This window comes from Narcine bancroftii, chromosome 6 (assembly GCF_036971445.1).
Source record: "Narcine bancroftii isolate sNarBan1 chromosome 6, sNarBan1.hap1, whole genome shotgun sequence".
Classification (NCBI taxonomy): Eukaryota; Metazoa; Chordata; class Chondrichthyes; order Torpediniformes; family Narcinidae; genus Narcine; species Narcine bancroftii.
The window spans coordinates 161,334,245-161,361,792 of NC_091474.1; the positions used below are offsets into that span (position 1 = coordinate 161,334,245).

Sequence of the window (27,548 nt, forward strand, 5' to 3'; positions counted from 1 at the left end):
CCAGAGTGTGCTGGTAACCTCTGGCTTTATGAAAAAAATAAGATCTATAGAAAGTTTGACATTTATGTTATTTGTATTATTGCGTAATTATCATTTAAGATATTATGTCTAATTATAATAATTAAGGGGCGATATTGTAGGGGCCAAAAATGTGTAAAGAATTTACTTATCTTGTTAGCTCGGCGACCCATTGGTCCCTGGAGACATCCCGAGTTAGTGTTTACTTTTCACGGTCATCTTTGTTGTGTGTATGTATGGTTCCAGGAGCATGCACAACGTGTTCAAGGTTTGAGTGCCAGTTGGAGCATGCGTGGTGGAGCAGAAGCAAATCTGGAGTTTTAGATATAATGTGATAAAGCATGGCAGCAACGTAAAGAAGGGGGAATGAGATTGCCATAATTTTAGTTGACTGTGTTCATAAACATTACTGGAAATTTATACAGATGTTATTTATGGATATTTCATTTCAATGTTAAAGACGATAATTTCAAGTTTATGTGTTGGAATAAAGGGTTTAAATACATCTGGACTTGTATTGAAACAAATTGAAAACACGTACCTAATAGGTGTCTCACTTAGCCTTCAAGCGATTATTTACTGAAATGAAGTCACTATGGGGGGAGGGGTCCACTCAAGGGGTAAGAGTAAGGATTGGTGGGGGCAAGTTGGGACAAGCATTGAGATATGGATTTCAGAGCTGTATCCTGGCTGGCAAAGTATTGACAGGAGCTAACTATATCAACTCCACGTTTTGTCACTGTCTAGATCCAACAGGCTCTCGACACCTGCACCTGGATGTAATGGAAACTGCTGTCCCCTATTCATCCTGAACCCATGATGAGTTCATCAATTTTACCAACTGTCAACTTCCACCCTGCATGTTTCTTTGTCATTCCTAAAGATATATGTCTGAAATATTGACTATCTATTGACTTCCATGAATGCTGACAGACCCGCTGAGTTCCCCCAGCAGTTTGTGTGTTGCTCTAGTTTTCCAGAATCTTCACTCTCTTGTTTATCCCAGTAGTCCTTACAGCTCTCCTCAGTAACTCGTGGGAATTCATTCCTGTGACAATGAAAGGAGAGGACAACAACTACTGAATGGTTTCCAGAGGTGGAAGGACAAGGATTCACATCAGGTTCTAAGCAGAGCAACATTTAACTTGAACAGATTCAGGAACCATGACTGATTGTTTAAACTGAAGATCGAGTCAGTGCTGAAGTATAGCACTGAAACACTGACCCTGTTATCATTTTATCTCAGAACTCAGTATATCAGTGGAATTAACATTCAGAAACTGGCACCAATTCAGTCTTTTCATTTTATGTCTGATGTTAACTAAGGTCATTTGCCAAACCAAAAACTATGTTAAAAATGCACTTAATATACAACATTTATTATTTTTCACACATTTATTTTAAATAAAATCTCACATCTGCAAGGTTTGTTTCCGCACGCCATGTCATGGGTACAGTTTCAGAGATGGTGCAAAATGTGCTGTCAAAGGCATATTTTAGTTGTTTCTGATGAAAAGCAGCTGGAATTGAGTTAATCCTAGTCACATCAAAAAGCGCCCTACACTCCTCATGTACATAACAAACTGTAATAAATAATCACCCTTAAAGCATTAAAACTTTAAACTCCTGACCTCAATCTGCTAAGCCACTTTCCCAAGCTGATTTGCACAAAACTGTAAAAATACCATCTTCCCTGTCATTAGCCATTGGTTAGAATATTCACATGCTTTCAGAAGTTATAAAGTGATTGTAAATATATCCAAGCTGCCTCAACTTTAAAAGAAACCTAACTGCATGCTGCTTACAACACAAAGGCAAACAACTTGCATTATCATCCTGGATTTCTGATTACTTTCAAACCAAAGTGCAGGGTACTCATTTAAGAAAAATAGACAAATTAAATATATTTTATGATAGTTTGCCAGTAATAAGTGAGGAGGATGATACAGTTGTAGCAATCTGTAGTGCAGAGTGTACAGATTCCTTGTGAATGTGCAGTGGCTGTACAAACTCAATTCTAATTTATGTTAGTAAACAGCCTGGGAGATTCTCAATCACAGAGAGCAGACAGATCAGGAAAGATATAGGTAGCCATTACACAGATTTAATATTCATCTTGGTCATCTTCTGGGTGACTTATATTAATGTCATCGTCATCTGGAGGAGCAAATCCATCCTGCAGAACAAAAATATAATTTATTAATTCAGCAGGATTCAATAACTATTAGGCAATTAGCATATTTAACATTATTAAGCACTTCGTAAGTGTTATTTATCAAAATGTTCTACTAGTGATAACACAAAAAATAGAGAACATGGGTTAAGAGTGAAAGGGGAAAGGTTTAAAGGGAACATTAGGGAGAACTTCACACAGTGGAGAGCGTAGGTAACAATTTGCTTGCTGAAGTGGTGAATATGAGCTACATTTTGACCTTTAAGAAAAATCTGGATAATTATCTGGATGGGAGGGGGAAAGAGTCTAAGGTCCAGGTGCAGATCAGTGGGTCTAAGTAGAATAGTTCAGTACAGACTAAATGGTCCAAAGAGCCTGTTTCAGTGATGCAGTGTTCTATGGTTCTAAAATTTGATCCAGGGATAAGAAAACAAGAAAATATGGCTAAAAATAAAACTGCTGCAAAGAGGTCTGCAGCAGTCACGTGTTCATTACCACCAAACTGCTTGTTTTGCAAAGATCCGGACCAGAACAGAATTCTGATGAAAGGTTATTGAGCTGTAAAATTAACTGTTTCTCCCTCCATAAGTGCTGCCTGATCAGCCAAGTATTTCAAGCATTTTCTGCTTTGATTTCACAATTTGAGGAAATAATAATCAAAATAAAACATTGGGACAGAACTTGCTGCCAATCCAAGCTGTTTATCAAACTGCTGTTTTGTCCAACTGCTGATATTTTCTAGATCATTTTCTTGAACTAAAATGGCAAGACTGTGCATCAGCAGGGCCACATATGTCGTCACATCAGACTGTGCCCATGAAAGAGCAGTAAACAAAAAGTGGCTATCTGACTGTCCCTGGTTTAGCCAACTGTCAAAACTAACATTCAAACATAAGCTTAAAGAAGCTTAAAATTCAAAAAATCTTAACTGCTCAAAATTTACATTTAAAAAAGCACAAAAATACTTTTGAGATACTTGGAAGTCTAGTGGCATCAATGCTGAGCAATACAATGAACTACTGGCAATGGACTGTCCAGATTTCAGCAGAAATGCTGAAGTTATTTTCATAGCACTTCATAGATTAAATCCTATTTGTAATTCTTTTCAAATGAAATGTTCGTGTTTTAGATGGTTTAAACCACAGAACTTTAAAACAGAAACCCCTCACACAACAGTAAACAAAGATCTAGCTACTGGATTGCAGGAAAATTAAGTCAGATAACCACGTGTTTTGCTCTCATTTCACTTTGTTCCACTTAAAACACCACGTATTCTCCAAGATTGAGTGAGACAAAAATAAATTAATGGGCTCATATGATGATGAAATTGACAAAAGTTCAACAAAATTACAAGTTATATTAGATGAATTCCTACTGCTCTAATTTCAGTTAAAAGCAGGTTCGTGCTTGACAAGAGGCAGAATTCAATTCTACAGATTAGATAAAGTGCTGCAAAACACATCGAAATGATCTTTTAAAAATTTCCTATCTCTGAATTGAAAGAATTATATTAAAATCACCTGGAGTACCTCTAAGTTGTGCCAATGCTTTGTGGACAAAGAGCATCATTATATTTCTATGCAAAATCAAGGGATCATGTACAGCCTGGGGCAAAACACAAATTGGAACAACTTAAATTGGAAAAACACAGATTGGCTGCAGGAATCTGGGAACATTTGAAAAAAATAAAATCTTTCCACACGATAGATCATCTCATCTCAAGAACAAAATAATTAATTTAGGAAGTAATTCACTCAAAGGAAGTGAACACCACTGGCACTTCCAATTGAGCCAGTCACAGTGGGGACATCTAAAGTCAGATATTGAACAGAATGAGCAGGATGGAAGATATCCTTCCTTGAAAGAAGCGAGAGGAGGAGTCACGTGATGGAGTAGTGGCCGGACGGTGAACTCCAGCCCTCTCCAGAAAAGTCGGGAAAAACAAGAGAAAATACAAAGGCACAGAAATACAAGTTAAAGAAAAGTGAGTATAAAGGAGGAAAGAAGATGGAGACAAAAGGAGAAAAATCAAAATCAACGGAAAGAAGAGAGGAAGAGAAGACAACGGAGGAAAAAGGTGAAGGCCTTACCTGTCCGAAGAGGCCCGCTGTGGAGAGAAGACCCCACTACCTCAGGTCGGTAGAAAAAGAACTACAACAATGGCTCACAGAGCCGAGTAAAAGTGCGCAACCGCGCATGCGCGACTCCTCGCGCATGCGCGATGCGCATGAAAAAAAACACACCGACGGGAGGGGGCACCAGCTGGGGAGTCGATCTCCACAGCAGGCAACGACAGCTGCAGAACACCTGCAGCAAGAAGAGACCACAGAAGACAATGGAAACAAGAAAGAAGAGGAGGAAAGGGCAGCAAAGAAACAACAGATGGCCAACCTAGAGGAAGAAGAAGAGGAAGAATACAGTGAAATAGATAAAGGGAAAGGCAAGGTAAAGGATATACTTGCTCTTGTTAGAGGATACATGGAGTCATTTAAAGAATGGCAAACACAGGAATTCAATGATTTAAGAAGAAGAATAAACAACACAGAAGAGAAAATAAATAAAATGGATATGACCTTAACAGAAATGGGGAAAAAAATGGACAAGATGGAAGAACGGGCAATAGCAGCAGAAATGGAGGTAGAAGACTTAAAAAAGAAATTGGAGGAATCTAATAAAAAAACTAAAGAGACACAAGAATTACTAGCCCAAAAAATAGATATAATGGAAAATTATAACAGAAGAAATAACATAAAGATAGTGGGCCTTAAGGAAGACGAAGAAGGCAAGAATATGAGGGAGTTTATAAAAGAATGGATCCCTAAGGCCCTAGGATGTCCAGAACTACAGCAAGAAATGGAAATAGAAAGGGCACATAGAGCATTGGCCCCTAAACCACAACCACAACAAAAACCAAGATCTATTGTAGTAAAATTCCTAAGATATACTACAAGAGAAAAGGTACTGGAGAAGACAATGGAAAAAGTAAGAGAGGGCAACAAACCACTGGAGTATAAAGGGCAAAAAATCTTCATTTATCCAGATATAAGCTTTGAACTCCTAAAGAAGAGAAAAGAGTTCAATACAGCAAAAGCGATTTTATGGAAGAAAGGATATAAATTTACACTGAAGCATCCTGCGGTATTGAAAATATTTATTCCAGGACAACAAAACAGACTATTCTCGGATCCAGAAGAAGCACGAAAATTTGCAGAACAATTACAAAAATAGACTGAGGGATGAAGACGGGTAATGAGAGCAAAAATGATCACGATTGATATGTATGTGGGTAAAGACAAAAATAGACTGAGGGATGAAGACGGGTAAGGAGGGTAAAAATGACCACGATTGATATGTATGTGGGTAAAGAGGTATAAGAGTGAATAGAGACAATGGGCATATGTGAAAGTATCTGTAATTAGAGGAAAACATAGAGAGTATAGACAAGAATTAATAAGGGAAGGTAATGGAATAGAGAGAATAAGGAGGGAATTAAAAGAGTGACCTTTGTGACATATAAAAAGCGAAATCTTTTCTGGGGGGGGCTGGGTGGGGGAAAAGAGCGGTCACTGCAAAATCAGTTGACGCTTGCGAGTGGATTCGCAAATCCAAATGGAGAGGGGAGATGTGGTTGTCCGACAAGGGATAAAGGGCAACTCAGGAGGGGAAGGGGAGATTGGGGATAAAGAAGATAGAAATAGGAGAATAAGGAAAATGTTGGATGTTGTAGGAATGTTGTCTGGTAAAGAGTTGAAAATAAGAAAACAGAAATGGAAAAGGAGGAAAGGTAATGATGGAAAAACGGAAAGAGAAGATAAACAAAATATGAAATGGCTACGCTGAACTATATGACTCTAAATATTAATGGAATACATAACCAAATAAAAAGGAAGAAACTACTAAATTTACTGAAAAAGGAAAAAATAGATATAGCATTTGTCCAAGAAACACACTTAACTGAATTGGAGCACAAGAAATTAAAGAGAGATTGGGTAGGACATGTAACAGCAGCATCGTATAATTCAAAAGCAAGAGGAGTGGCTATATTAATTAGCAAAAATGTGCCATTTAAAATAGAAGAGGAAATAATAGATCCAGCAGGGAGATATGTTATGATAAAATGTCAGATATATTCAGAGCTTTGGAATCTACTTAATATATATTCACCTAACGAAGAAGATCAAAAGTTTATGCAAGATATCTTTTTGAAGGTAGCTAATACGCAAGGGAACATACTAATAGGAGGGGATTTCAATCTGAATTTGGATCCAAATATGGATAAAACGGGGAAAAAAATTAACAGGAAGAACAAAGTAACCAAATTTATAATTAAATCAATGCAAGAAATGAAACTTGTGGACATATGGAGGAAACAAAACCCAAAAGAAAAGGAATACTCATACTACTCGACTAGACATAAAACATACTCAAGGATAGACCTATTCCTGTTATCAGCCCACATTCAAGGGAGAGTTAGAAAAACGGAATATAAAGCTAGACTATTATCGGACCACTCACCCCTGTTATTGGCAATAGAGCTAGAGGACATCCCTCCAAGAATGTATAGATGGAGATTAAACCCCATGCTACTTAAAAGACAGGATTTTAGAGAATTTATTGAAAAACAATTAAAAATGTACTTTGAAGTAAATACGGAATCAGTGGAAGATAAGTTTATACTATGGGACGCAATGAAAGCATTCATTAGAGGGCAAATAATAAGTTATGCAACCAAGATGAAGAAGGACTATAATCAGGAAACAGAGCAGTTGGAAAGGGAAATAATAAACATAGAAAAAAAATTAGCAATAAAGGAAGATACAACCAAAAGAAGAGAATTGGCGGATAAAAAAATAAAATATGAAACATTACAAACATATAAGGTGGAGAAGAATATAATGAAGACAAAACAGAAATATTATGAACTAGGTGAAAAAACACACAAAATCTTAGCATGGCAGCTTAAGACAGAGCAAACTAAGAAAATGGTATTGGCAACAAGGAAAAAAGACAAACAAATTACATATAATCCAAAAGAAATTAAGGAAAACTTCAGAGAATTCTATGAACAATTATACCGAACCGAAAACGAAGGGAAAGAAGGGAAAATAGATGAATTTTTGACTAAAATTGAACTACCAAAACTACAAATAGAGGAACAAAATAAATTAACAGAACCATTTGGAACAGTAGAAATACAAGAGATAATAAAAAATTTACCAAATAATAAGACACCAGGAGGGGATGGACTCCCAATAGAATTCTACAAAACATTTAAAGACCTAATAATACCGCCCCTCCTGGATGTAATCAACCAGATTGATGAGACACAAAACTTACCAGATTCATGTAAAACAGCAATAATTACAGTGATACTAAAACAAGGGAAAGATCCACTCTCACCAGCGTCATATAGACCAATATCTCTGCTAAACACAGATTATAAGATAATAGCTAAACTATTAGCGAACAGATTAGCAGAACAGGTACCGAAAATGGTAAATTTAGACCAAACTGGATTTATCAAAAAAAGACGCACAACAGACAATATTTGTAAATTTATTAACTTAATTCATGCAGTAGAAGGAAATAAAGCACCGGCAGTAGCAGTTGCTTTAGACGCAGAGAAGGCCTTCGACAGAGTAGAATGGAATTACTTGTTCAAAGTATTGCAAAAATTCAGTTTACCGGAGAAGTTTATTAATTGGATTAAAGCATTATATGAGGGACCGTTAGCGAAAGTGACAGTAAATGGACATGTATCAAAGCAATTTAACTTAAGCAGGTCAACGCGGCAGGGATGCCCACTATCACCATTATTGTTTGCGCTAGCTATAGAACCACTAGCAGAATCGATAAGAAGAGATAATAATATAAAAGGAATAAAAATAAAAGACAGGGAATATAAAATCAGTCTGTTTGCGGATGATGTGATAGTGTACTTAACAGAACCAGAACTATCAATAAAAGAACTATATAAGAAATTGAAGGAATATGGAGAAGTGTCGGGATACAAGATAAACGTAAATAAAAGTGAAGCAATGCCTATGAATAACGCGGATTTCTCAAAATTTAAGGAGGAATCCCCATTCAGATGGCAAACGCAGGCAATAAGATACCTAGGTGTGCAAATAAACAAAAATCTAGGCCAATTATATAAACTCAATTACAATCCACTAATGAAAAAATTACAGGACGATTTAGAGCATTGGGAAGAGCTACCACTAACACTGATAGGAAGGATAAACTGTATTAAAATGAACATTTTTCCAAGGATACTATACTTATTTCAGGCATTGCCAATACAACTGACAGAAAAATTCTTCAAAGAGTTAAAGAAAATAATAAGGAGATTTTTATGGAGAGGGGGGAAACCGAGGATAGCACTAGATAAATTAACAGAATGGTATAAACAAGGAGGCTTACAATTGCCAAACTTCAAAAATTATTATAGAGCCGCACAATTAAGGTACCTATCAGATTTTTATCAAACAAGGGAAAAACCAGACTGGACGAGACTAGAATTAGATAAAATAGGGGAAAAGATACCTGAACACATATTATATAAATGGGACGAAAAATTGGTACAACATAGAACTTCTCCAGTATTACACCATCTCCTCAATATATGGAAGAAGATTCATGTAGAAAGAAATAAAATAAATTACCAAATACCAAAACTAATATTGACGCAAAATAAGCTACTCCCTTTTACAATAGACAACCTTGCCTTTAGAAAATGGGAAAAAAAAGGGATTAAAAGAATAGAAAATTGTTTTTCAGGAAGTAGATTCTTATCCTTTGAACAAATGAGAGATAAGTACAATATAACTGGAGATACAGCGCTGGCATATTACCAACTGAGATCCTACTTGAAAGATAAATTAGGAAGCAACTTGAGTTTACCAGAGGGAAGTAACCTTGAATATGTGATTACAGATACAATGTTAATCAAAAGATTTATAAAAAATATGTATATTAAACTGCAAGAAAAGGAGAATGAGGAAACAAATGGTAAAACTAAACAAAAATGGGAACAAGATTTAAATATAAAGATAAAAAAGGAAACATGGGAGAAGTTATGCTCTGGAACGATGAGAAATACAATAAATACGAGGCTGCGTATGATACAATATAATTGGTTACACAGACTATACATTACACCGCAAAAGTTAAATAAATGGGACCCAACAGTATCTGATAGATGTTTTCGATGTAAAAAAGAAAGGGGAACAACAATTCATGCAATCTGGACATGTGAGAGAGTAGAAAAATTTTGGGATGATCTCAATCAGATATTAAATAAAATAACAGAAAACAACATACCAAAGAATCCAGAGATCTTTCTCCTAAGTAACATAAAAAATAAAGAATTTGGAATTGACTTGGAAGATGCACAAAAAAGATTTGTCAAGATAGCCCTAGCCGTAGCAAAAAAATGTATTATGTCAACCTGGAAATTGGAAGATAATTTGAAAATACAACAATGGTATATAGAAATGAATAAATGTATTCCATTAGAAAAAATAACATATAGTTTAAGAAATAATATTGAAATATTCGAACAAGTATGGGAGCCTTACATTAAATACAATAGCGAAAACCTACCGGGAACAAACATTACCTAAGTTGATGGAAGGAGAAGAAAAGAAAAGAATGGACTCAGTAGAATTTCTGGTGTATTTTTGTTGAATGACAACATTGTCTAACTGAATTAATGCAACCTAGATTGTATACCTAAAATGGATGAGAGGGGGGGGGGGTGGGGGGGTGGCTTGGGAGGAGGGAGGGGGAAGGGAGGAAAAGTCACTGTAAATGTGTGGAAAAGAAAAAGTGTATATCATGGCTATTGTGATTTATGGTGTGAAAAATAAAAAATTTAAAAAAAAAAAAAAAAAAGAAAGAAGCGAGAGAATTGGATTTTTAAAAACAAAACAGCTAGCAGTTTCATGATCAGTTAGTAAAGGCAAGTTTTAATTCTCTATTTAATTACTTGAATTTAAATTCCCTGGCTGCCATATTAGGATTTCAACTAATTTCTATGGTTCAGAGTTCATTCCTAACCTCTGGTGACAACTATGTGGAATTGCACTTGCTCTTGTGACCACATGAACATTCTCTGGGTTCTCCTGTTTTGTCGCTGCACCTCAAAGATGTGCCAATTAGTTGGCTATTGTAAAGTCTCCGTGATATGGTTGAGTGGGAGAATTAGGAGGAATTAATAGGCATGAAAGAGGGAATAGGTTACAGTAGTGGGTCACAACCTTTTTCTTTCCACTCATATCCCACTTTAAGTATTCTCTATGCCATAGGTGCTCTGCGATTAGTAAGGGATTACTTAAGATGGTATGTAAGTGGAAAGAATAAGTTTGAAAACCACTGTTTTAATTGTACCTAATTGACTCATTATATGCAGTTTCATAACTCCAAAGGAAATGAGCCAATGACAATTTTTCTCAAGCAAAATACTTCAGTAAGAATTAGGTATAGAGTAGTGATTCTCATCTTTCCCTTCCCACTCACATACCACCTTAAACACAGAGCACCGATGGCATAAGGATTATTTAAAATGGTATGTGAGTGGAAAGAGAAAGATTGAGAACCACTGGATTACAATGAAATAAGTGAGGCAATGGGATTGTTCTGAGGATGAGCACAGACGCGATTGGTCAAGTAGCCTCGTACTATGTCCTAAGGAAAATATGACGAACAAGAAATGGTCTGGAACTCTGACTGCTGATCTAGCAACATATTCCAGTATGGTTGTAGTCACTGTGAGAGAAGGTAGGCAAACGACAAAAAAAGGAAATGTGGTTCAAAGATTAAAACAGATTTTTAAAAAAATTCTGGTTTGAATAATAATTTTTGATTTGATGTAGTAGCCCAAATTAGTTTAAATTTTTCATCAGATCTAAAGATTTAATGGTGTTTTGGATCTGCATACAAACAACATCTCAATATGATTTTAAAACATGCAAATTTTTGCAACTCCAATTAAACTTTGGTCAAACAATCTGAGTGCAAAAAAAAAACTCCATCAAATCACTGTCATCCCATGCAAGACACATCCATTTCTGCCTAGCATCCTCCCAGCGTCAGTCTCATTCTTGTCAACTTAGAGGACGTTTTCTGAATGGAGTCCATCAAATTAACCAATGCATTAGGAACGAATTCACAGCCTGTCAAGCACCTCCTGCGCCCTTCTATGGTTTGCAGTTAGTTCTCTTCAGCCTCTTCAGAACCCACAGAATTGGAATGGAAGCAAGTAATCCTCGACCTCAAAGGGCTCGTCTAAGAAGAAAGGCTATAAGAAGGTTTAGTTAATTGTTAGATATGTTGTTTATCTACATTGTAAAAAGCCGTCAAATTTAATAAACTAAAAGCCACATGTTAGCCCATTAACTTGACAGGTTAAAAATTCAGTGCCCAATGTGGAAGGGAACTGAACTGACCTGTACCGCCTATCAATTATTCAGCTCATTTTGATGAAATAGACCTCTGCAGTGTCAGAAAGTGAATGCGTTCATCTTGCTATTTTGATCACCTCCCTTAAAAATGACCTCATAGAAAAGCAAAGACCCCTCACAAAGGTTGATCCTGACTTCTTTTCTCCCAGCTGGATTAACAAGTTATCTAAATTGGTTTTTTGGTTTCTCTGGAACAAACATGTCCCTTTACGAAGGTGATACACATATTTCTTAGATAAATGGTTGAAAAGCATATGAACAAATGCAAATGGTCTGATTATCATATAGCTAACCTTAACTGGGCACTTGTGCTGATTAAACCTTGAACAGCAGAATCTGCATTCAGAATTTGCTGTGTAAATTGAGATGTTCAGAATGTTATAAGGGAGATAAAATAGCAATAGTGAGTTGCAATTATCCATACTGTGCAAAACTGGACAAAAAGTCACAATTTATTTTATTAGTAGAAGTGTGTTGCCACTCAAACCAACAGGATTTGCTCTGGAACAGCTTGCTTCAACAAATCTATGTGATCAGGAAGATAAGAAATGGCAATCCACTGGATATTGGAAGGCTAGGAGGAATCAAAATGATAGTGCTACATCAATTTGAAGACCTTCATGTAATATGAAAAACAAAGGAAAGCAGTTATTTTGGCTGAAAGCTGAACAACTGGGGAATATGACAACTGATTGGGCTGAGTTGTCAGTTAGTGTTGTTGCATGTGATAGGAATTAATTTAATCTAATTTAACTATGCATTACAAAGTATTATTGTTGGAAAGTGAATTTTTATCTTGTGATGAAGTATTAGCCTTGCCATTTAAATGTCTATCATTTAAAGTCTACAGAAGATTTCAAATAATGATCGTGGAGTGCCCAATGCAGTTTGTGCCTAAAAAAAAGCATTCAGAATTTAGTGAAATCACATGAATGGAGTAATTCTAGTCAAAAGGCTGTTCATCAGTGAAGATATATAAGTTTTCAGTGAAGCAGAAGACAGCAGATTGCCAACATTGAATACTTAAAAAGGTTATTTTTATACATCCTGAAGTATTTTCATTTTAAAATATGAAAAACAAAAAAATAGTTCACAATTCCCTATGCTTTATCAAAAATTGAGAACTTTCTATTTTTGTTTTCAACCTTGTTTACACATTACTTATATAATTGGTATGTGTCTTCACCATGGACCTACAGCAACAAAGCCAAGGAGCTCCAATACACCACAGGATGGGAAAGACTGGTTCAAGTGAAGGAAAATATTGGTATCTTCCAACCAATGAGAAGTAGGAAAAATCTAAATAAAGGTCTTCAACAAAATGCACAAGTGAGGAGGGTCTATCTTTTTATCAAGACAATTTTTTGCATAATTTTAAAGAAAATTTTACTATGATTGGTATTTTTGAATGTTGAAGTTCAAGCTCAAAGAAACAATAATAATAGAAATACGCACTTCAGTTGCATACAGAACCTCCACAATCCTCTGAACTGCAGGATTGTTCTCATTTTCATGTTCTTGGCAGATGAGTTCAATGTCCCTTAGTTTACTGAAGTAAAAGTCTCTCTCTTTCTCAAGTCCATCCACTGTCAGTTTCAGCTCCATTAACTTTTAAAATTTAAAAAGGAAAAGTTTAGTATAAAAATAAAATCTTCCCACATTTTGCAATATTGAGCACAAAAATATCCAGTGGTAACTTGCATAACATCTGACAGCTCGAGAAATATAGAGCTCAAGTTTCACAGCATTGAAACAGATCTGCAGCTCAAGTTAAACAAGGAAATATGCAGATGTTAGGGTCAAATGCAAAACACAATTTGCTGGTTCAAATTGTCCCTGCCAACCATGTTGTCTACCCAAGCCAGTCCCGTCCCAGTTGGCAGCATTTTGCTGATATCCCTCTCATCCTTTCCATCCATCTGTCAAAAATGTCTTTGAAACTTGACGATTACACTCGCTTCCAACACCTCCTGGCAAATATGTAAATACTTAGTAATACTGGTCAGGGAAGTGGAATTTTAAAAAAATTTTGTGAACATACAGAAAGGTTAGGAAAATTATCTACTTTCCTTTCACTAGGATGTGTGACAGGGTATATAGATATGTCTTTGGGAGATAAATTGGGAAAGGTTTGTTAGAGTAGGTGACATACAAAGACTTTAAAACAGATCTTATTTAAAATACTGGAGCTCTGACCCATGCTAGACATATTGGGGCCTCAGAGCTTTTGCAAGAGCTTTGAAGACTGCTCAAGAGATTTCACTAATGGATTGTGGTTTACAAAAGGCAACAGATGAAAGATCTTGCTGAAGCCCCAGATTGTCTGGAAGAGAACTTATTCTAGGAGGGCCATGTGGTTTTGCAAGTAGAGAGAGTCAAACCAGCTTTCTCTCAAAGAGAGAGAGAGAGAGAGAGAGAAAGAGAGAGAGATATCAGTTGTGCAGTGTTACAGCCAGTAGACAGCTGGGACTGGAACAGGACAAGCTGGCAAGCTTATGAAAAGCCCATTTGTAAGATGGCCTGGTCAAAGCCCTTGTGGCTCATGCAAGAGGAGAGGACTGGCTGTCTAATGTTTCACTTGGAATAAGAGAAACAAGAAGGAACTCTGTAATGACCTGAAAGAGGTTAGCATCTGGAGAACCCTAAGGGGGAAAGTTTAGTCAGCAAGACACTGGAGTGGATGATGTAAGTACATCAGTGTGGATGTCCTGGAACAACAAATCTCTCTCTGAAAACCGACAAGATCCTTCCTGAGTGGTAACCCATTTACCTTTCAAGCACCAAAGCCTGGTGAACTTTATAAATGTTAAATTCTGTGCCTTCAATCAGTGAACTTGGAGGAATGAGAAGTGAGATTGGACTGTGAACCAAATAACTTTTCTGAACTTACACACACATTACATATACATGCACTTAGAATTAGAAGTGGGTTAAGTTAGGTTAAATAAGTCAATAGAGATAAGTTAAAGTGCGATTCTGTTTTCATGTTAAAAGATAATTAAAAGCAACTTTTGTTTAAGTAACCATTTGTCTTGGTGAATATCTATTGCTGCTGGGTTTATGGGTCCTCCGGGCTCGTAATAGATGGAAATTCCAGAAACACTTTTCAACAAAAACGTTGCATGGGCATGAAAAGAATTCTGAAGCAAACAGTTGGCTAACAGCTATTTACATCTCAGCACTTCAGACTTCCACAAATTGCACTGTCAATCATGGAAATCCACATGCATGAAGCTCAAACGTTAGTGGTTCTGAATGTCTGCTACAGTGGACCATGAAGAAACCATTAGGATGTACTTAAAATGGAGACCATTAGGATGTACTTAAAATGGAGCTACCAGTCTTTTCCCAGGAAGAGTCTATGTTTGAGCAGAATCACTTTTCATTTGAGTAGAATCACTTTTCATTTGAGTGGAGTTTGATTATTTTATATAGGTATATGCAAATGTGGTTTAATATTTAACAATTTTCATTTGTTTTCGTTGTTTTTAACTGAAATTGTATGTTGTTTTAAACAATTTTTTAAATAAATGCAACTATTTGAATAGATTGATAAATAGCTCTGGTGTGATCAGTTTACCTGGTCCTCTGCATTCAGAGAGTATTAGTGGATGATCTGGGTCTGGAATGATCTGGACCATTACATTCATTCTCCTGGAAGCTGGTATATCAAGATACCAATGTCTTTTTTTAAAGTATTGATGAAAAATTACTGGATTTACACAAATCACAGAACTGAATCACAAAATTGAGAAATTATAGGTTGTCAGAAGGCAAGATACAGTTGTATGAAAAAGCAGTTACACAGATTTGGTCAGTGGTTAAGGGATGAAGCATGTGTAGGAGGATTTCTGAGCAAGACCGTTTCTTTCTAGAAGATAAAATAACTTGGGATGTCTTTGGAGATTTGATCATAATTCTTGTAAAAATATATGTTAAATCAAGTTCTCCTGCTAAGGTACTCCAAACTTGTTATTTTGGGCAGTTATTATAATTAAAGTGTTTTTGTGTTGTTCACTCAAAATGCAAGAAAGAGAAAATGTGTTCAATTGGATCTGTATTACTTTGACAGATAACTGATCAAACACCACAGTGCAAAACAGGGGCTGCAAAATGCATCTAATTGTCATTCAAGAGTGTATCGTGACTTTATGAGAAGCGGCCAGGCTTTTACCAACCAGTATAAGTATTTGGCAACATGTTTTTGGTTTTCCTTATGTAAATTGCAACCATTTGTCCTTCAGAAAATCAAGTTCATTTCCACAAAAGTTTGCAGTTTTGATGGAAATAGCAGGCAATATGGTCAGAAAGGCGACAATGTCTTTTAACAAACTTAATTTAAAATTTTAAAAATCTAAACATTTATCCAAGGATAAAGAAAAGATAAATCTATGTATCAAAAAGGTAATTCCATGGCTGACTTTCACAATTTCATCTAATTAAGGTTTGGATAAATATTAAAGAATTACAATTCATTTATTTAATATATTCTCTTCACTTTTCCAGAATTGAGAACATTATACATTAAATTTTTTATCCAATTGTTCAACATTTTCTCCCATTTGATTTGAAATTCCATATTTTTAATAGATAATCAATTGATTTCATTAACCAAATCATACGAATATCAAGGAAAAGTGATATCTGACTATGCTCCTGTTATCTTGGCGTTGAATTTTCTTGACATTTCTTTTACAAAGACGCAATGACATTTTAATTCTACTTTACTCTCAGATAATGATTTTTTTTGAATTTTATGCAAGAGCAAATTCAGTTTTCTTCACTACAAATTCTTCTCCAACAACTTCTAACTTGATTGTTTGGGATACTATGAAAGCATATTTGAGAGGGCAAAGTATTTCTTATACAGCTAATATAAAGAAGATTAATAAGGTAGGATTAGATTTAATTAATCAGATTAAACAAATTGATTTCCAGTATGCACAAATTAAATATGTTGAATTTAAAACTGAATTTGATCTTCTTTTTACTTATCCCATTGAACAGCAACTATTGAAGAGTAAGAATCAGTTCTACATCCATGGTGAAAAGACTGCTAAGCTTTTGGCTGGCCAATTGAAAGAAATGGCTACTAAGAGATGAATTAATAAGATTCACATGGAAGATGGTACACATATGTACTACTGACCATTCTAAAATAATTGATACCTTAAGAGAATTCTATACCAGATTGAATACTTCTGAATCAAATGATGATAGTACTTCAATGTTGGATTTTCTGGATCGCTTTATTTTGCCTATGCTTTCTCAGAATAAATGTACGAGTCTGGAGGCACCTATTTCTCAAGAGGAAATACTTTTTGCAATTTCCTCTTTACAATCTGGTAAATCTCCAGGACCTGATGGGTCCCCTGTGGAATTTTATAAATCTTTTTTCAAATTGCTTGTCTCCCAATTAAGTTCTGTGCTTAATTATTCATTTAAACAAGGGGATCTTCCATCATCTTTTAATGAAGCTTGTATTTCTCTAATTCTGAAAAAAGTAGAAGGATCTATTTGAATGTGCTTCTTATAGGCCTATTTCTTTACTTAATGTAGATATGAAGATTTTGTCTAAAATACTGGCCCATAAATTGGAGAATATTTCTGAAGATCAAACCGATTTTATTAAAAGCTGATATTTTAATTTTAATATACACTGTTTATTGAATATTTTATACTTGCTGTGATGGGTTATGTTGTATTTTATATTGTATATAGATATGTAGGTCACTTCACAACACAGATCTCATTTAAAATACCAGAGCTCTGCTCAAGCCAGACAGTCCAGGATCCCAATGCCTTTGTAAAGACAATGGAAATTGCTTTGCTGAAGGACTTCACAAGTAGGTGTGAATTGTTTATTGTTCTTAATTGGATTATTGTTTTGGAAAGCAACAGATGAATGGACTCAGAAGATTGGGTCCAGTGGCCATAGTCTGTCTGAATGCAGTTTGCTGTTCTAAGAGGGTCATGTGGTTTTCTCTGAGTGAGTGAGAGAGAGAGAGAGAGAGAGAGAGAGAGAGAGAGAGAGAGAGAAAGAATTCAGTTATACAGCTGGGAATGGAACATGACATGATGCCAAGCTTGTTTGAAACCCCACTTTGAAGGCAGGTTGTGAGTTCTGAGTTCTGCCTGGTCAAAGCCCTTGTGGTCCATACAAGAGGAGATGGCTGGCTGTATAATGTTTCACTTGAAATAAGGGAAACAAAAAGGAACTCTATGGTGACCTGAAAGAAAACCCTGATGGGGCAAGTTTCTTCAGCAAGACAATGAAGTGGCTGATCAGAAGGAATCAGTTTGTGTGTGTGTCCAACATGCAACAAATCTCTCTGAAAACCAACAAGAACCTTCCTGAGCAGTAACCATTTACCTTTCAAGCACCAAAGCCTGGAGAAGATTCATAAATGTTAAATTCTGTACACAGTATAAGAATTGCCTGATACGTGAGAACTTGGAGAAGTGAGATTGGACTGGGAATTAAAAGAGCTTTTCTGAACTTATTCGCACATTACTTACATGTGCGCTTAGAATTAGAAGTGAGTTAAGTTAGGTTAAGTTAATAGTAATAAGTTAAAGTGTGATCCTGTTTTTATGTTTAAAGAAAATTAAAAGTAGCTTTTTTTTTTAGTTACCATTTGTCTTGGTGAATTTCTATTGCTGCTTGGTTTTGGGGTCCTCTGGGCTCATCATATTATCTTCCACTCCTGGCCCTGAATGTGTTCTCTCTCAAGATCCAGAGAAGGCTTTTGATCAGGTGGAATGAGATTATCTATTTGCCATTTTGGAAACATTTAATTTTGGACCATGTTTTATTGAATGGATTAAATTATTATATTTATGTTCTACTGCCTCAATTCTTACTAATTTACAGCAATCAAAACTTTTAAATCTTCAGTGGGGTACTTTTCAAGGTTGTCCTTTAAGTCCATTACTTTTTGACTTGGTATTATAACCTCTAGCAATTGCTCTTTGTGAAAGTAGAGATTTTATAAGGATCCATCGGAATGGCATTGAACATAAAGTTTCCTTATATGCAGATGATCTTTTGCTTTTTGTATCTAATCCAGATTTTTCTTTACCAAGCGTATTAGTTTTGCTTTCTTATATTAGTCTGCATAAAAGTGAACTTTTAGCTTTAAATGGTTCTATACCAAAATATTCTATTTTTCCTTTTAAGGAAATTCCTTTTCTAAATTAAGTTTTTTTTGTTTTTTTTTTCTCTCAAATTTTACAATACAATTTATAATTGTACTGTTCAATTATGCATAATGTAAACATCAATAAAATATTTTGAAAAGAAATTAAAGAAAAATAAATTTTAGATCAACAAGATGACAACTTATTTTTCAGAAGGTATACAGATTATGCAGTCTGCAGTAGAAATTTACAATTGGTTCTATTTCATTCAATTATGTGAATTTCTACAACACCCACCTGCTGGTTTAGTTCAATTATCTGGGCATCTGCATCACTAGCTCCATTTCGAGAAAGATGATGGGCTTTCCTCATACCCATCGAGGATGGTGCATTTGGTGTTCTCGTAATCTTGGGTGCTGTTGGAGATGTTCTCTGTGGCACTTAAATTGGAAATGACAAAAATAATTTAAGCACAAGTTCAAATGTAATCATTCAAAGATTAACATCGACAGAACAAAATTCAGATCAGTAAAATATTTGATTTTTTATTAATCTAAGTAGTTTATCTTCTATTTTGAGTATGCATTTTGTTTTCTTGGCTTCACCCTCTGTGCAAACCTCATCACCCAAATTCAAGTTTATGACAAGCAAGTTGTCAAAGTCAGTCATCAACATGACATCTTTCTTTGACTTAACTTTGTTAATTTCTTCCCCTGTAACCCTTTGAACTCCGTATTCCGGTTTTCAGGGGCTACCAATAAGCACATATACTCCGTGTACCTGTTTGTGGGACTACCAGCAAGTGCATATACTCCGTGTCCTGGTTTAATTGGACTGCTTTTATATCCTACCACCAGCTTGTTCATGCTGTAAAGGTTTACCCATTGTCCCAGTCTTATATATACCACCGCCAGTGGGCTGATATCGCCTCAAACTGTGCATCTTGGCGCCTCACAGTTTGGCGGGCAGCAACCTCCTTTGAAGAAGACCGCAGAGCCCACCTCACTGACAAAAGGCAAAGGAGGAAAAACCCAACACCCAACCCCAACCAACCAATTTTCCCCTGCAACCGCTGCAACCGTGTCTGCCTGTCCCGCATCGGACGTCAGCCACAAACGAGCCTGCAGCTGACGTGGACTTTTTACCCCCTCCATAAATCTTCGTCCGCGAAGCCAAGCCAAAGAAGATATATATATATATAAAATGAAAGGCTAAAAGTGGCCAGAGTCTAGAGATTTAACAGAAATGCCTCCATCCATTCAAAATCACTAACACTAAAGACTCCTTTTTAAAAAAAAATTGAGAATATTATTTCCAAGTTTTTTTATTCATATCAATGTATTGAATCAAAGGAGAGGTCATTAGAACATGATCACTAATAGGTAAGAAGAGAGAGGGAAGCATCACAAAAGGAAATGAGGTAGAGATGCAAAGTGGAACGAAAGAGTTCAGTGCTGAAAAAGTTTCCAGAATGATGCAATGAGAAAAAAACAGGAATTTAATAAACACCCAGAATTAGAAGGAAATCAAGTTCTTGGCAGTTTGCAGAACTGGAGCAAAGGAAAACACAAAGGAGAATCTAAGAGACACTGCTTGATTTGGGAACAGACTCAAGACAGACATTTTGCATGCAACCAAAAAGATTCCCCAATACAAACCACGGGAACTTTTAGTGCTGAGAGATGACATAATCACAAACCCCAAGAAACAAATTATTACTCTCAAGATTATGATGCACAAATATCAACAGTAAGCCTGAGTCCTCATTTTATGACTACAAGGACATGATTTCCATCTACCAAGCCAATACCTGACTGAATACTTGCCAATGTTTTCAGCCCAACTATACAGTGTCTAATCCAAACACTATATTGAAGTTTGAGTAATATCAATATCATAAATTGCATTTTACATGACAATTCATCTGGAACCTCCATCATCCCAGACTTCTGTTCGCTTCAGCATAACTGTCAAGTTGTTGGTAATTTCTTTCGCTTCACAGTAGTTTTTTTTTACTCAAAATTTTTTTCAACATTCATTTGCCAAGTGAATAGAGATGATCATTGAAAGATTAGATGGGAGTTTGACGTTCACCTTGTAGTACATCTTAAACCTGCAATTAGCTTCAATGTACCCTCAATATTCAACAATATCCTGGTAGATTTTCTTGTTTTTTAAAAAATTATGAGTCTGTATTTCCATAACCAAGCCACCACAATATAATCCAAAGATTATTTTGCTTATTATGCATTAACTTTAATCTTCAAACCAAGAAAAGACATACACTGTAAATGGTAGGCCATTGAGGAGTTTGGTAGAACAGAAGGATCTGGGAAAACAGATACATAATCCCGTGAAAGAGCTGTCACAGGTGGATTGGGTTGTAAAGAGAGTTTTTGGCATATTGGCCTTCATAAATCAAAGTATTGAGTATAGGAGTTGGGATGTTATGTTAAAGTTGTACCAGAGATTGGTGAGGCCAAATTTGCAGAATTGTGTGCAGTTTTCATCACCTAACTACAGGAAAGATATCAATAAGATAGAAAGAGTGCAGAAAGATTTACTGGGATGTTGCCTGGATTTCAGGAACTGAGGTACACGGAGAAGTTAAACAGGTTAGACTTTGTTCCTTGGAATGTAGAAGAATAAGGGGGAGATTTGATAGAGGAATTTTAAAGTTATGAGGGGTACAGAGAGAGTAAATGTAGATAGGCTACTTCCACTAAGGGTAGGTGAGATACAAACCAGAGGACATGCATAGACTAGAAGGGCCAAAGGGGCCTGTTTTCTGTGCTGTAATTGTCTTTGGTTCAATGAATTACCTAAAAATATTTTTGCCTGCTACTTCCATGACTGCAGCTACTCAAAGTTGAAGTTGAGTTTCCTCCGTTCTAGATATGTTACTTCACTTACCTCACAGCTCTCATCAGAGATCTGTATTCGACTTGTCCAACATTAATCATTATTCTCTTTTCCATGCCTGCTTTTGTACTTATTCCCTTCCTCTTTTATCCGCAAGAGTAGGATAAATGCTGTCAGTCTTCTTGCACTGAATTTAATTAACTTTACGTACTTTATTGTTCCTTTTATATGTACTAATATTCTTTTTATTTTTTCCAAATAAATGCTTTTTTGCACGTGGTAATCAATTTAGCATTGATCGCTGCAATGAAATATCCCCCATTTCATTAACTTCATGGATTTGTTTTGTCCATTATATGCATGAATTCCTCTTCAACACTCAATCTTTGGATACAACTCAACACATGAAGTGAGAGCATAATCAGTTATCATTTGCAGATGCTCAAAGGGGAAACAAAATCCATAACCAAACAGGTAATCATGAATTTACCTGCAGTGCCCACTGGTCTCTTCGGTTTGTTGAATATTTGTTCACCTGGGTTGTGTGGTGGAATTATATCCTGTCCTTGTCTTGCCAAAACTGGGTCGTACTCCTTTCCATCGTAGTTTGCATCAAAGAATTTCTTGAACCATTGAACAAATTCAAAATTATCTTGGAACTTTCCTTTCACTAGTCTTTCAACTGGAATAATCTGGAAAAAAGAAGTAAAAATATAATTTTTGTCATCTTATTTGTTCTTAAACCCTCACATTAAGTTACAATCCATTGCCAATGGTACAGATCTAATCCTTTGAAATTTTCAACACATCTGCCTCCTTAAAAGCTTCAATGCCACAAATGTTTTGAATGGAAAGACACTTTATTTTTTAAATTTCAAATATGAGCCAACTTCATTTTGTTTTCTTTATTGAAACAATTTAAGCAACATTGCAAGTGGTGCAGCAGTCAGTGTCGTGGCTGCCTCACAACTTCACAGATAGGCATTTGACCTCAATTTCTGATGGGATCTTCATGGCCATGTGAGTTTCTTCCAGAAGATCTAGTTACTCCCAGAGACAGTCCATAGGGTCTATCTCACCTCCCAAGGGAAATCCACCAGTCTCTTATCCCCACTTCATTTCCTTACATCTTTGTAACTTGTTCTCCTTCATAGAGACATCAAATTTCTTTTCTTTTGCCATTAACCAACAGCAAGGAATACATTTTTGATACCAATTAAGCACAACTTTGACTAAGGGGAAGAAATCTAAGTGCATGGAGGAATTTCACCCAGGAAGCCAGATTAAACCCACCAGGCCAAATGGCCTCCTTCTTTGTTATAAGAAAAGGAAAAGCTCCAAGAGAGTATTGACTATTGAAAACTAATCACCCAATTCCAGAAATTGAGAAACTGCAACAGGTCAACAGCAGAGATACACAGGAAAATGTATTGAAAACATCTAGAGTAGAATGTAATGCAATATTTTATTCAAAATAAAAACAAAATAAATCCATGATTTATAAACCAGATAAATAGTGGCCATGTTTGTGAAAAAAATGACTTTCTTTAACCTGATTTTTCAAAATGTAACTACGCAATGTTCGACAATAGACTTTTGACGGACGATTATGGAAGTGATAAAATATCAGATGAGTAAATCAAAACTTGTTTACCACCAAAAAGGTGATGGCTACAATAAATGGGAATAATCTGGATTCCCACATGGATTCTTTCTTTTCTTTCCCCATAATATTCTTAAGTTACATCACTGGCTATTTTACATTCCCAAAAGTAATAACAAGGGGATCCTTCAATTGTAAGCCTGAGTGATTTATATACCTTTAAGTGAGTGGCTGTGAGACGATCAACTTCAAGAACAAATGTATGCATACTCTTCAAAAAAATAATGTGCAGTTAATTTCAAGAGTCTATTTTGGTTCCAAATAAATGGTATGTATTATTGTTAAGGAATGTATTACAGCCAAGTCCTCCTCTCGGCTGGATTTTGCAGAATGAGGTCTGCTTCAGACCTCATTTGCTTCAGAACTAAATCAATCTGGAGCACTTACTTCGCTTGACATCTGGAAAGGTAATTTTGCTGACTATGATTGACCTGATAAAGCTCTTTGATGCCATGGTTTAGCATGATTCAACTAAGGAATGTTGATAGGCCAGAACAAGCCCTGCCAAACAAACTCTTCCGAAGAAGCTTAACGTGGCAAAGTCACGCCCTTGCTTCACAATCTATCAAAGCTCTCAAGAGTTTTCAATTGTTTCTGAAACAATTGAAAACTTTGAAAAAGAGATTTTTAAAATGTATTTCATATAGAAATAAAATCATCTATAATATTGAAAATATTAATTAAAAAATGAGAATTTCATATTCATATGTTTCTTCCTTGCTGTTGTATAATATCCATGGGATCTATGCCAATTGCTGTTGCAGAATGCAATTAAGATACTACCAGCAGAGATCAGACTTTCCCAAATATATTCATACAAAAAAAGGCACATGCTTTAGAAACACGAATCTATTTATTGCCATGCACAAAATAATAAACCCCTTTTTTCTTTTTTTAAAGGCACGCAAAAAAAAACACTATGCATACAGCTCCAGTATCAACGCAAGAAAGAGAAGCAAAAGAGTCCTTCCAGAGATATCAAGTGATTGTGGATCTCTCTGTCTTTTCTGAAGCTGCTGCCTCCTGCACTCCAGTAACTTCCTACGGTCTCCTATGGAACTATCAGTAACATCAAGGCCATTAATTTTTCAGGTTTAAAAATTGAGATTTTCCTCCTTAAATGTACAATGAATATGTGAAACAAACTAAAATTTGATAGGACTAAAAATATAAGGACATTCAAAGTAAATATTAAACAGATTATAAACAAATTAGCCTTCAAGTGAAACTACACCTTGTTGAATATCCCCTTAAATTTATATTCAGAAAATTATTTTGTCACAAGATTTTTTTTCCACATTTGGCTGCATTCTTCATATAAATCAAAGTAATTTTTAGTAAACCAAAATATAAACTAAGAGATAAACTAACAGTCAATCTTTTGTTAACAACATGCTGCATGGGCAAATTGATCTGAAACTAGCATAGATGCTAGCTCTTTGACAGTGGTGTGTGATTCAGAAATTTGAAAATGGTGTTCCTATGTACTTGCTACCTTTGTCTTTCTGGGTACAAAGGATGCAGTTTTGGAAAGAACAAATCAATAATGGCAACACACAATTAAAATTCCTGATTTCATCATTATATCACATCTCTAGTAATGTAGTGGGACTTTGTGCTTCAATTGTGATTAAATAATATACTCATTGAAAAGTAAATGTGGATATGCAAAAAATTTCAATGCTTATAGACCTGAACACATTACATTATTGCACATGGAATCTAAAATGTGGTTAAATTGACGAAACCCAATGCTTAAAAAAAATCTAAAATTGGCATATCCAGGTAAAACTGCACCCAAAATCAGAGGGCAATTGCAGTAACAGCTTATTAACTCCTAACCAAATGCATCAGTTCATAAATAATTTTAAAATAGAAATTTTTGTTGACATCATATGATATTGCATGCTCATTAGGAACATGAAAATAGAAGAAGCCATATGATCAATGGAGTGAATTACTCATGTATATATATTTGACCAAATGAAATTCACTCCTGAACGTGATATGGAAACAATGATATTACCAAATTGCATTTCTGAGTTTTTGAAATATGGCAAGTTTGAAATACTGCTGCCGAAGTGTTCAAAGAAACATAACTTACCTTTATGAGGTTTCCTCCTGATTTCAATGTAGTTTATCCTCCACATACAGATGAAACAGGTCTGTCATCCAATGGGGGAAATCACAGGACTCTGTCCTTTAACAATCTCCTCGTAACAGCCATGTGATCTCCCTCACTCCCACACTGTACACAAGTCATCGATATCGATTCCCTCCTTAGGTTTTTTTGACAGAGGTGGCTGAAAAGTAGACCGAGGTGGTATAACGAAGGAGAAATTAAATAAAATTAACAATCAACCTCCAAGTACTTCAAATCAGCAAGAAGACAACGGGGAAGGCAGAAGTTCTTAATTCAGAGGATAAAATATAAGTGAGGAAGCTTCAATACTAAAGATGGGCTATCATATTTTCTTCCTCATTTTTTTATTCTCCAGATATAGACAATTATATCAAGATGGTGAAAAAATGGAGATGGGCAAGTCTGTGAATTGATTTAAATACCAATTTACAGAATTGATATTGCAAAGGCTGTATTTGCCTTTGCAAATATATTCAAACAATAGTGTTCGAAAAAGCATCACGACACTCCCAAGTGACAGGAATGCAGCCAATCTTGCAATGATCAATTCAGAAGCCAAAGACTTCATAGAACAACCTCTAAGTTTGATTGTAAGTTGCCAAAAACAGCTTACATCTTAAAAGAGAGAAATAAATTATTTTATCCTTCCACAATTCTTGGAGATGGAAGCATCGAAGAGAACGATCTCAAAGAAGCAAACTGTTGTCCCTTGTTCCAATCCATTTTGTATACGTCTCTTCTTAAAATGTTAAGAGTCAATACTGAAATCAACATCTGATGACGGAATTTAAGAGAAATACATTCTTGAAATAGCTTTTAATAAAATGGTGCAAGGAAGTTTGCACTTGAATGCCAAAGTACAATGATTTACAGCACCAAACAAAACATCGGTTCACTCCCAAGCAAAAATAAGTACCAAAAAGCCAAATAATCCAAGGTCTCAAATGATCTCAAGAGTAAACTACATAAAAGTTAAGATAAAATAATAACTATCACATTATATCTCCAAAGCTCTATATTTAGATGTTAAAATACCACTGAAGAATGAGGAAGAACCAATACCAAAATAGGCCTTGCAAATACACCTCAATTCCAAGTGCATTTCATCAAACATAATATTAACTAAGACTATAAAATACTTGGGCTCTCATTTACACAAACACATGATAAAAGCCTTTTCAAAAAGATATGATACCTTTAGTAAAATATTGAAGAGAGAGAAAAAGGAACATGAAAAGAGAATTATTTTGCCTCCAGATTATCACCAACAAATGGCAGAACTGTCTTGATGTACCAAACACAACTATTATGTTTACTGTTTAGATTCTAAACTGCAGGCAACATTTTTGGCATTCAATGATCATTCAATGCCTTTAGTTGATATATACATTTCACTTCAGTGATCAAAAACTTTCAAAAATTGCAAAGCAGTCATATCCAGGAAGTCCTTTCCTTATGGTGCTGCTTTGTGAATTTAATACCTGTGGTTAATGGACTATTCAGCTCTTCTGCTCTGACAACAAAAATCATAATATGCTAAAAGGAAGTGATAAATATATCACTAATTTGCAGGAGATACTCTAGGTAGACAGAAATTCAATTTTAAATATAATGTAACCTCAGCTTATCTCATAAAGATGGCAAGCCATCTCATGTTTTGGATGCATTTGTGGAGACCATATTGCAGAAGGGAACAGAATTCATGAAGGGAATATTTTAGATTTAAAAGGAAGGAGAAAATAGCACCAAGTAGTAGCTGCCTTCATGTTAAGTAGAATGAGAGAAGAAAGTCATGTGTTTAATGGTAATATGAAATTGATAAAAAAGAGAAAATATGGTTATAAAATATTGCATCTGAATGCAAGAAGATTTTGTAGACAATAGATGAAGCAATGAAGCAAATACATACAAATTTCTCCTGATAGCTGACACAGAGCTAGATCATGATAATAATTAAATAGTTCAGGTTACTTCACACTTAAAAAGTGTACAAGGAGGAAAAATGGGCAACTCCGATCATAAAAAAAGATAAAAACTCCAAACATAAAAAGCATATAATAGCAGTATAGCCAGCAGTGAGAATTA

The 27,548-nt window shown here is 35.4% G+C and overlaps 1 protein-coding gene across 7 annotated transcripts in view; it reads right to left on the minus strand.

Moving 5' to 3' along the window:
• Positions 1–1,394: 1,394 nt before the first annotated feature.
• mapre3b (microtubule-associated protein, RP/EB family, member 3b) overlaps positions 1,395–27,548 on the minus strand; it is a 72,688-nt gene continuing 46,534 nt past the window's right edge. For 5 of the 7 annotated variants that reach the window (XM_069886543.1, XM_069886542.1, XM_069886540.1 and 2 more), the window contains 4 exons: positions 22,148–22,349; positions 19,093–19,235; positions 13,111–13,263; positions 1,395–2,194 (listed from right to left, as the gene is read on the minus strand). In XM_069886543.1, the coding sequence (XP_069742644.1) occupies positions 2,123–2,194; positions 13,111–13,263; positions 19,093–19,235; positions 22,148–22,349 (570 nt within the window). In that variant the 3' untranslated portion in view covers positions 1,395–2,122. Of the gene's footprint in view, positions 2,195–11,378; positions 11,493–13,110; positions 13,264–19,092; positions 19,236–22,147; positions 22,350–27,548 lie in introns of all 7 variants that reach the window. The other 2 variants (XM_069886538.1, XM_069886539.1) reach the window with 2 other exon arrangements.